The 11,348-nt window shown below is 40.0% G+C and overlaps 1 protein-coding gene across 1 annotated transcript; it reads right to left on the bottom strand.

Moving 5' to 3' along the window:
- Positions 1-9,884, bottom strand: ubac1 (UBA domain containing 1). Its single transcript, XM_030737107.1, has 10 exons — positions 9,442-9,884; positions 7,947-8,067; positions 7,799-7,872; positions 7,609-7,716; positions 7,353-7,455; positions 6,465-6,573; positions 5,811-6,087; positions 5,467-5,553; positions 4,588-4,726; positions 1-3,478 (listed from the first exon to the last, which is right to left on the bottom strand). The coding sequence occupies exons 1-10, from the start codon at positions 9,577-9,579 to the stop codon at positions 3,363-3,365; spliced, it is 1,272 nt and encodes a 423-aa protein (XP_030592967.1). The 5' UTR covers positions 9,580-9,884; the 3' UTR covers positions 1-3,362.
- Positions 9,885-11,348: the final 1,464 nt, after the last annotated feature.

The raw sequence follows: 11,348 nt of genomic DNA, 5'->3' as shown, positions 1-11,348 counted from the left end.
TTAAGTTTACTGTGTTGTACATTTTAACCCATTTACAATTTTGTGTATTTTTAAATTGAATTTAAATGAATAAAATACATTTTTCACATTTCTGATGATGTTTGATGTTTGCATAGCGGTGCCTGCACCACTATGGTGCAGCTGAGTGAAAAAAAAGAGTCAATACTTCACATGAAAATATGAGCTGTTCTGTGAAAAAAGGAAAAACAGAATATTTTGAAGGGGATTTTATTCTGTGACTTTTTGGCTGTGTTGACCCTGTAACAGAGCGGCCGCCTGTCCACCCTGGCTTTCATCATACATTGCACTAAAGACGGCTGTAGCTACCACGATGTCACCCACTGGATTAAGTCTTGTTTTGAAGCCTTGAGATTAACATTTCCACCACCACCATCTTTGTTTCAAAAAACTGAATGTGACAAGGAGGGGTGCGAAGTGCGAAACCACTTGCTCATTGGCTAACAACTTCAATCACAAGTCATTAGCCAATGAACATACCCAAGATGAAGCTCTTATCCAAGACTTCAGTCTTTTTGCAACCACAGCTATCGCCATCTGGTGGCTGTCTATGCCTTTCACCCTGTAACAGCTGGGTTAGGCTCCACCCACTTTAATGAAGCTGTAGATGCTTGCTTTTTGATGTGAAGGTGTAAAATTAAGTTTTTATGAACTATGGCTGCCAAAGCCCAAAAACAACACTTAACTCCAGCTCAGAGTCTATAGACCTACTTTACTATAAGCCAATGGGCCTAAACATCCCTAGAGATTTGTTTTCTAAAAAGAACTCCTATACGTAATTATTTAATTGCATATAGGACTTCAGTTCAGTTTAAATGAACTTCACACACACTGTACATGTCGTAAACACATGGGGAAAAAACAGGCGGAGATAAAAGTAAATCAAATATCAGATAAACTAAAATTTAGTGATATTTTCTTCAAATAGTAAATGTAACTAATTTTAATGTATACTGGTAGACTAACTCCATCCATTTAAAGCTGGCCTGTATTCCATACTGATTTCCAAAATGGCATTGCTATAAAACAAAAACACAGAATACAACCACAAAAAATAATTTTAATGCAATAGTGATTTTGATGCCAGTAGCCGTCAGGCTGCTTGAACGAACAGACTGTGAGCATATTGCATAGGTTGTTGATCTGGGACAGTCCGACATGAAGGCTGGGTGAAACAATAATCCGACTCCAACGACTCTCTCTTCACCGTCCCTCAGCAATAACATTCACTTTGTTAGCTCTGGTTCCTGCTGAACGTTTTCAAAGACGTCAGCGTTTCCTGCGGCCGTTTCTTTCACGAGCGTACAATCTCCCAATGTTTGTTTGGGAATATTAAGAGGGAAAGATGGATTTGTATGCATGCCAATGCAAAGCATGGAGGTGGTGAGACAACTGGTCACTCTGGTGCAGAAAGTGTGCAGAGAGGCTTCCAGAGATTCAAACATGCTGCATCACTTTGTATCACACTGTCACCTACCAGTCCATAAGCACATTTTAATGATGGTTTGTAAAAACAACATTTGAAGCACTGTAGTTTTTTTCTTCTTCACATTTGCAGATTAGCTTCAAGGCTTGCTAAAAATGTTATAAATATGAACGCATTACTAGTTTGGCTTTGATATAAATAATGTAATACATAGCTCAACCAGACAATTTTCTCTAAAAACATTTAAATATTTTCAAATATTGCATTTACGAAACCATGTGATGAGGTGCTCTATTCAGAGGCAAAGTTCTAGACAGATTCGTTAAAGCCATTTCTCAAATACCAAACTAGAAGGGGTTGAGCGGAGGTTTGCCATAATGACAGGATTAGGAAAACAATCTCAGCCTCCCTGAGCAAAAAGTCACATCAATACCACATTTTAAATATTGAATAAAACACTCAAAAACTTGGCAAAACACACCACCCTCCCCTATTGTTTTTAAACCTCTTGCACAACAAGGAGAGGCAACGCTCTCCTTGTTGTAGCTGGAGACTTTGTACTCAATGCAAAGGCTATTATTAACACACTACCCATTGCAGTTCACACATCTCTAACACTCAAATATATGTCTATACAGGTCAACAGAAGTCCTTGCTATTGCACAGAAATATGGGGTATTTTTTTTTTTTCCACTGGATACATCTAATGACAAGGCAGGTTATACAGTGACATTTTGGTTTGACAGCATAAATGTTTGTTGTTCTCAAAAGAAAAAAAACACAAAAAAAAAAAAACAAGCAAACCAAAACATCTAAACTGGTTGCATCTCAACTTCTATTATTTCCACATATGTATGAAGACACCCGCACCACTCAAGCATGAAGTGAGCATGCATCTCCATCATTCAAATTTAAGTTTAAAAAGGCAACCATCTTTTGATGAGCTTCACTTCTTCACTACTACTACTACTACTACTACTACTACTACTACATCCTTTTGAGACAAGACATAAAACCCTTCTTTTTCCTTGTACTAGTGCCGCAGTACACGATAGTCATAGAGGTGAAGAAGTGCTAGATGAGGGCAACATGATAACATGACATTCAAGAGCACATCGACAGTAAACACACAGGCCTAATATAAAATCTTGTAAAACATGACTGAGACACAGATTAGTGTACAGTTTTCCTCTAGAAGGCAATAAAGTCAAATAAATATGTTTGAAGAAGCTGAAAGATGAATGTTTAAAAAAAAAAAAAATCCTCTTTAAATAGAGGAGGTGGACTTACAGTGACCTCACAGGCATGAATGGAGAGAGGTGACGCATCTGACGAGCCTGTTTTCAACAAGCTCAACTTTTCCCGCTCAATTATAAGCAGTTAATTTGGATTAAGAGAGAAGAACATGTGACAGAAGCCTTCCACACATTCACCACTGATGGAACAATTTAAAGAGACAGCAAAAAATGCAGTTCATTTTTAAATATTGCAAAACATACAAAAACTGTTTTCTTTGAAGTGTAAACATTAAATTGATGTCTGATGTCATTTTTTACATGTGGACAAATTATATAAAATAAATCATGTCTGTCATACCTATAAATTGTTATCATTAAAATGTAAAAACAACATACTAAATCTCAATTTATATTATTATTACTGTAATAATAACTTTGTTAGCATCTGTTTTGTATAAGTGTTTTTACTGTATTGTTATAAATAGTTCTATGTGTAACATCTTCATTCATACTTTGACTCCTCTAGCTTTGTCTTTACAAGGCAAAAAAACCCAAACAAAAACAACAATACTCGTGTCTCTCCCACACTCACTCACACAGACACACACATCTCAACATAATCAAACACACACACACACACACAAAGCTGCCACAGTCACACAGGGGGTCACCAGGAAGCTCTACGTGCGATTGAGGGTCTGGAAGATTCTGGATATTTGGAGCATGACAGGGCCGGTCTCTGGGTCGTTCATCCACTGGGTACTGTTCAGCGGATTCTCCAGCATGTCTTCAAATGCTGCGCACAAACACAAAGCATATACATGAACCACACACAAACACACACACGCCTTGTTGGTCGACACAGGTGGCTGCACACCCTAAGCGTCATTCTGCCGGACCTTTTGGGGTTCCCACTGTCCCAAAAGTCATTACCTCACTATGTTAAGTGGCTTGAGATGACGTAGGTCAGGGGTGTCCAAACTCGGCCCGCGGGCTGCTTCCCCACCCCCTACCGCGAATTGATGTCAAAGATAACATACAATTTGACCCTTTAAATTACTTTTTTGACATTTAACCCTCTTAATTGGAGGGGAAGGTGAAATGTCAAAAAAGTAACTCAAAGGGCCAAATTGTATGTTATCTTTGACATCAATTCGCGGACTAGAAGTAGGGGGCGGGGCCATAAGCGGCCCGCAGGCCGAGTTTGGGCACCCCTGACGTAGGTTAAGTTATGACTGTGGGCACAGCTACCCACTGCTTTTGGGCACAGCAGCTCGAACATTAGTGCTTTCACTGCTTTTTGGAGCCAGGACCACGTTTGGACAAGAGAGTGGAGTGTTAGCTAACGCACAGGCACAGATATCAAGTAAAAAGTAACCGACTAATAAAATACTAGAATTTCACTCAAAAATAAAAAAAAAACTGAAGCACAAAACTTCTTGGATGGTCTGTGCCACACAGCAAACCATAATATGTAACCATAAACAAGTGGCCACACCCAACTCCAGTATCCAGGTGGATGAATTCTTTAGAAATATAACAAAGCACCTGATGTGTTGTTGTTATAAACAACACATCAGGTGTTATAAATGGGGAAACTATCATCCAAAAACTGCTGTTGTACCAGATTATTAATATGCTTTCTAATGCTGTAAAGCTGGTCATTTTAACATGGAACCAGTCTCAAGTGAACATTTGAGAAAACTACCATCAATGGAACTTTCATCCTTGGCAAAAATGATTTCACAATGTTAAACATATATAATAGTAACATTTGTAAAATAGTTCTGATTGTGTTCAGAACTACAGAATAAAATAAGCACGTGAAAATGTTTGATGTTATTTTAGTGGAGAATTTTCAAAAACAGCCCACTGCGCTGGCTTTTACACTCAATTAGACGATACCTAGCAGAGTTTTAGGATTGGTTAGACCCAACTGGACCACTGGATTTTCCAGGATGGCTTGGAACAGCGGGCTGTTGGTGTCGATGCCTTTGTCCAGATCTTCTGGAGAAGGTTTCCTGTCTCCCAGCAACCACTCACACTGCAGGAATACACAGTGAGGAATAAATGAGAAACCAATTAACATCTTTATGGAGGTCATCTTTATGTGCTTGCAGGGGACTGTATCCCTCAGCCTCCTGCCAGCAGAATCTTTAGATGGCACCAATCCCCTGGAAGTGCAAGTTTGAGAAGACATAATTACAGGTCTCAATAGATCTTAATGGGGTGCACATGAGCCTTAGTGACTTTATTCACCATATCAGTTCAAAAGCAAACGGCTAAGGAAGAACCAGGAATAAGAAATGCAAAAATACTAAAAATAATGCTAAATATAAACCACTGAGAATACTGTCACTTTCTGTGATTGGCAGGATTATGGTAAGAACTATAGCTGGACATTCCTTATGACTATAGCGGTTTCTGATATTCTACTCAACTCAATAACAAATTAGCTTTTATGTTAGATGCCATGAAAGCTGAGTCAGAAAGCTAATCAGATGAGCTTTTACATACACAGAAAAATTAACAGAATATCCCAGGTCATGTCAAAAAACAAACAAACAAAACAATCATGAAGTGTGGAACATCTTTTAACACGTCTGCTATCAAACTGTGCCCTGGCCTGAAAAAACATATCACAGCAATCTGACAGTAGAAAGAAAAGTAACTGTAAATAACTTTAGTCTAATGCTTTAAAGTAAAATCCTCAAATTTGCAGACTTGAGTTGTGAAATTTGTTTATTACACTCTTATAATAAAAGTGAGGCTGTATAAACTCACCGCTGCATCCTGTTGGTTGTTATTCACTCTCAGAGCATCGACTACCTCCTTCTCATCAAAGCCCATCTCCATCAATGCAATGACTGCCTGCAGAAACAAAGAACGATTCACCTCAGTTACAGAAACGTATATAGTGCTTCAGTCCTGTCAACTCCAACAACTATCCTGAGGATGCAAAACTCTCTTAAGCTTTACAGAAGACGTAGTTGAGAACAAGTGAATAAAAAGGTCTTCTATCAAAATAGAATATACACATACTGTTTTTGACTGCTAAGTGCAGCCCCGTCCCAAACGTATTTTTGTAAAAATAACTGACAAAGCCAAAGTTGGACACATGCACCCACCCTTGAATCTGGCCTGAACTCCCTTTTCCTGCGGATCCTCTTGAAGATCTCTGTGAGTTCATCCTGCTTGCTGCTCTCGTCTGTGCTCGACTGGCTGGAGAGGCTGCGGTGAGGGTTAGGACCGGAGGCTGAAGCAGAGGCTGAAGGGGAGGGGCCCGGGGTGGCGGCTGCTGTAGCTCCTGCTGCCCCAGAAGAGTCCTGGCCTGGTAGTGGTGTGTCCACAGAGGGGTCATCTACATGCTCGATCAGCCACTCCATAGCCTGGGTCACTGACATGCTACAGGGAGGTCGGAAAAAAACTACAGTGAACCATTTAATGGAAGAACTTCCACAAAGTGTTGACCCACACTTTGGACTTTTCACTGTATTTTGCACCAGGAAGAATTTTCTTACAAATAATTAAGAATGAAAGTCAGTTTTATACCAACACAGTCATTATCCAAGACCTGCCACTGCCACACTGCAGTAAGGTGGTCACACCAAAGAACAGTGTAAAGGCGTTTCTTTGAAGTCTTTGAGGAAAAGCTAAAACACGCAAGTGCAATTGCACATATTTCTGTGGCAGGCTCTTCCCCGTGAACTACAATGAGTAACACTCCCGGTTAAGTTGTGAGTTCTACATTTAAAAAAAAAAAAAAAAAAAAAAATTCTTACTGGTTCAATCTGAGAGCTTTGATTGCTCTGCTCTCAGGAAAACCCATCTCAGTGAGCTGCTGGAGGGCTGTTTCATCTACTCGATCCTCTTCGTCTTCATCCAGCATCGCTATGAGACACAGACACATCCAGATCAGATACCTGAATCCAAGGCTGGACAATATGAGTGAAAGACCACAACAATATTCACCAGGAATATTTTCCAGCAGGAGTGCATAAACAACAAACATTTAAATGAGAGCCAGTAGGTCATAGTTCACATACTGTCAATCAGACATGGAAAAGGTCCTGGGTTTGACAAGTAAACGGGTAACCCTCTGCCGTCCTTATCTGTCAGTGTGTTTGAATGCATTTTGCCCTGTATTGTTCAGCTAAAGCTTCAGAGACTTTACTTGTTCTAATATTTTGACTATCACGCCAAACAAAATACACTCTAAGTAGGGTAAATAATATAGACTTAAGACTACAGTTATCATCTAAAGAAACTGACCAGCAACCCATCTACATTTAAGGTTAGGTTAATGTCGACCCATTTTTATAGACGCTGCCTATTAGAAAAAAACCTAAATGTGAGACTTCAGATGAGAATCTTCTGCATTCTGAAAACGTGCCTATTTATTATGTGACTAAAATAAAATCCAGTCTTAATCCTAACCCCAGATTGGTGCCTGTGACTTGATAGATGTTAAAATAATTAAATTTCCAAAGGCTGCACTTGAGAAACTAGGATTGCACCAATAAGCTTATAAAGAGATAAATAATATTGAGCAGAAATTATTTCAGCTTATTGGTGCGACCCTCCAACACATTCCCTGTTTCTTATGTGGCCCCTTGGGAAAATGAACTGCCCACCCCTGTGTTAAAAGGTCACGGGATTTTCCATTTTACCATTTGCCTTTTTGAACAGTTCAACAGCATCAGGGTTCAAGGCAAGAAGCTTCTGGGCGACTTCAATGAGAGACACCAGGATTTTCCTAAGCTCTGTTTGAAACTGCAACAACACAAACAAACATGTCAAGAATAATTACCAGCTGTCTTTGTAACAGTGGAGGTAAATTCTCATCTACAATTAATTAATTAATTATTATTCGTCTACATTTCAATACGCAGTACACCCTGCCGGATGAAGCCAAGCCGCTCTTACATCTCTGATGTTGTGCTGCGTAACAGTGCGGTCAGCGTGCCGTGTGGACAGGTTGGCGGTAGCCTTCAGAATAGCATCTTTGTCTGGAGCTTTGTTTTCTTGTTTCTTCTGCGACGAGCAGAACAAACAGCAAGTTTATAAAATGCGGCTAAAACACCATTTCTTAACAAAAACTGGATCGAGCATTTACCTTTTCTTCTGAACCAACGTCAGCCATCTTTGGAGCGGTTGGCGGCGGTCTTTTCTTTATGAGCAGCAAAACATCTACAACATACGTTAAACATGGTCACTTCATGGAAAACTGCAAAACTGTGGCAAGCTGGAGAAACGCTGCATACCTTTATCTTTGAGATTTTCATCAGCAACAGTTTTCGTGTCGGTGAGGACTCTTTCTGTAGCAGCATGAATAAGTTTATGGTGTGTAAGAGTTTTGGGATCCTCTAGACTTACATGTACACACTACAAAATAAGGACAAAACAAAACAGCTCAGGCACAACCAGATGACTCGAAACTCACAACTAATCACTTTGTTTTAGATATCAATCCGAGGTTTTAAAGACCAATCAGAATTTAAAGTTAAAAACAGAAGTTGGTTTTTTTTTATTCCATTTATTCCACTTAAAATCCTAAAAATTGTGTTTTTTCTGCATTAATTCAGGAGTTGCAGACTACCAGGACATTATCACTACAGCTTAAAAAACCCGGAAACTGAACTTTAAAACCAATATAAAAAACAAACGATTGCAGCATTACTGCTGCAATCCCTTACTGAAATTAAAATGATCACCAACAATGACGGACATGAAGGAAGTTTTAAATAAAGGAAAGAGAGATGAAACACTAATTTTACAATAAAGCAAAACTGTTAAGCAGTAATTCATGTTTGGCATGTTGTACCCAAATATAGAGCTACACAAGGTGTATGAATCATGAAGTCTATGTGTTGTAATGTACAGATGCTGAAAAAACTAATATTTTTAAATTGTACTTATTTCAGTATACTAATCCTCTGTTTTGTAAATGGACTGGAGCATAGCGAGCCTGTGGTTTCATCTTTTTTTTAAATGCCTGACTAAGGCTTAGGTGTAGATTTTCATGATGTACTTTTTAAATAAATTTTTAAATATGCATTATTATGCAGCGGTGTTATTGTCCTAAGCTGCTTCATAACAAACTGAGCTATATATGGCTTATGGATTCAACAGGGTTTGACATCCTACATGCTACAGAGAAAACCAGAAGATCCTTCCAGAGAGTTTTGGTTATCAAAATAACTAATGATTAATTTTCTCTTGATCAACTAATCAATTAATTGCACCAGCTCTGACAATAAATCGCTGAGGTCGCATATAAAGCAAAAACTGTCTCTTCATGTGGAGGATTTGCTGCTTTCTCTCTTTGCCATGTCATCATAAACTCAGCAGCCTTTGGATAAACAAAACATGACTCATCTAAAAACTCTAAGCAGTTACTTTAATCAAGCTTCAGAGACTGAATTATTAATCTAATTAGATTCTAGGCTGTCATGAAAAACAAAACTCAAACCACTACAGTACTTGAGTTTTCACCATAGGCCAAGGAAGGAGAAGTGAAGTGAACTGTATAATAATAGAAAGGCCAAAAAGTAGCATGCCTCTCCTAGTAGCTACTGGGACAGCCAACCCGCTAAATTATAAATAGCAAAGTCTACCCAGTTACCATAAATACAGAGCCAGTGATACTGACACTGACAGTTTACGAAAGGGACACGGCGGAGTGTAAAGCACCCCAGGCAGAGGAGTGACAGGTGAAAAAAAGGAAGCAGAGGAGACACAAACAAGCCAAAAACCTACATGTTTCAAGCACTTCTCCTTTAGTTTCTCAACAGTCGTGTCTTCCGTGACCTCCTCCAACCACTCCGTGCCGTCCATGGTGCTGATGTGGATTTTCAGCACTTTCCCGGCAAATATTTTCTCCTCCTGCACGAACATAGCTGCAGACTAAACAGTACCAGTCCAGTGACGATAGCTAGCAGCAGTTGCTATGTGTCTATTTGGCAAGCTTACGTGCTAAGGTTAGCACTCAGCTAGCCGTCGTCTGTAAATCCACCGACACCAGAGCGAGAGCGGGCACCGATTAGCTGCGGGCCATTTCGGGGTTCCTCGGTCGGTTTTCGCTGCGGTGGCAGCCGAATAACAGCTCTCTCTGCAAGGCGAGTTTCTTGTTTTCCCCCGTTAGCACACAAGCAGTAACTAGCGAAAACCCTATTTTTACTGTAATGATTGAACTTTGAACTCCCAACTGTACCGCTACTGATGCATTGTGGGACGTGTAGTTCTTTTGAGTGACAGGCTTTCTTTTTTTTTAAATGGATAAAAATAAACAATGAAACTGGTCAAATTGTTTTAGAAAACAGTGACTTGCAACAAAACTATAAAACGTCGGTTTCTTTGTTTCTTTAACCTTCACGTAAAGTCTGTCTCTGATCTCCAGTGCTCCCACATCAAGGTAACTGAAACTAAACTACAAACTCAAACTTGAGGTTTACAAAATCATTTAACTAATATTAAAAACTGACTTCAGAAAGGAAAGAAAAATTAAACTAACCCAAGTGATAATTTATAGTTACAAAAATGCTGATTTTCCAGACACATTGAACAAATTATGTCAAACCTTTTGCTAGAAAGAATACCATACACGGGTCAAGCATAACATTATAACCACCTGCCTAATATTGTGTTGGTCCCCGTTTTGCTGCCAAAACAGCCCTGACCGTTCGAGCCATGGACTCCACTAGACCCCTGAAGGTGTGCTGTGGTATCTGCACATAGATGTTAGCAACAAATCCTTTACGTCCTGTAAGTTGCGAGGCGGAGCCTTGGCTTGTTTGGCCAGCACATCCCACTGTTGGGATTGAGAACAGCACAACATTTCCTAAAGCATCACACTGCCTCTGCTGGCTTGCCTTCTTCCCAGAGTGCATCCTGGTGCCAGGTGTTCCCCAGGTAAGAGACGTGCACGCACCCGGCCATCCACATGATGTGAAAGAAAATGTGATTCAGACCAGGCCACCTTCTTTCACTGCTCCGTGGTCCAGTTCCGATGCCCATGTTCCCACTGTTGGTGCTTTCGGCAGGTGGATTTCATCAGTTGGATCAGACCACATGGGCCAGACTTCGCTCCCCACGTGGATCACTGGTCCTTGGCCGCCCACGACCCTGTCGCTGGTTCACCACTGTTCCTTCCTTGCACCACTTCTGATAGACACTGACCACTGCAGACCGGGAACACTCCACAAGAGCTGCAGTTTTGGAGATGCTCTGACCCAGTCGTCTAGCCATCACAATTTGGCCCTTGTCAAACTCATTCAAGTCCTTACGCCTGCTCATTTTTCCTGCTTCTAACGGATCAGCTTTGGGGACAAAATGTTCACTTACTCCCTGACATTTCCCACCCACTAACAGGTGCCACGATGAAGAGATAATCAGTGATTCACGTCACCAGTCAGTGGTCTTAATGTTACGCTTGATCAGTGTGTGTATTAACAAAGAAAAATGTTTGAAGGGTGTTTTGTGAAAAATTGTAAAAGATTTGAATCCAACAGAAAGTCTCAAAATATTTATTTGGTTTGTTTTGTCATACAATTTAAAATGACAAGTTTTTTTTAATTGTTTTTCCTGTACCAGCACTAACGTTTTCATATCGATTGGCCTGTGCCAATAAGGTGACCGTTGTTTCTGCATCTTGCCCTTAAAAATGT

This window comes from Archocentrus centrarchus, chromosome 9 (assembly GCF_007364275.1).
Source record: "Archocentrus centrarchus isolate MPI-CPG fArcCen1 chromosome 9, fArcCen1, whole genome shotgun sequence".
Lineage (NCBI taxonomy): Eukaryota > Metazoa > Chordata > Actinopteri > Cichliformes > Cichlidae > Archocentrus > Archocentrus centrarchus.
Note: the sequence above shows the minus strand (reverse complement) of the source record. Positions and strands in the feature narration are given on the sequence as shown.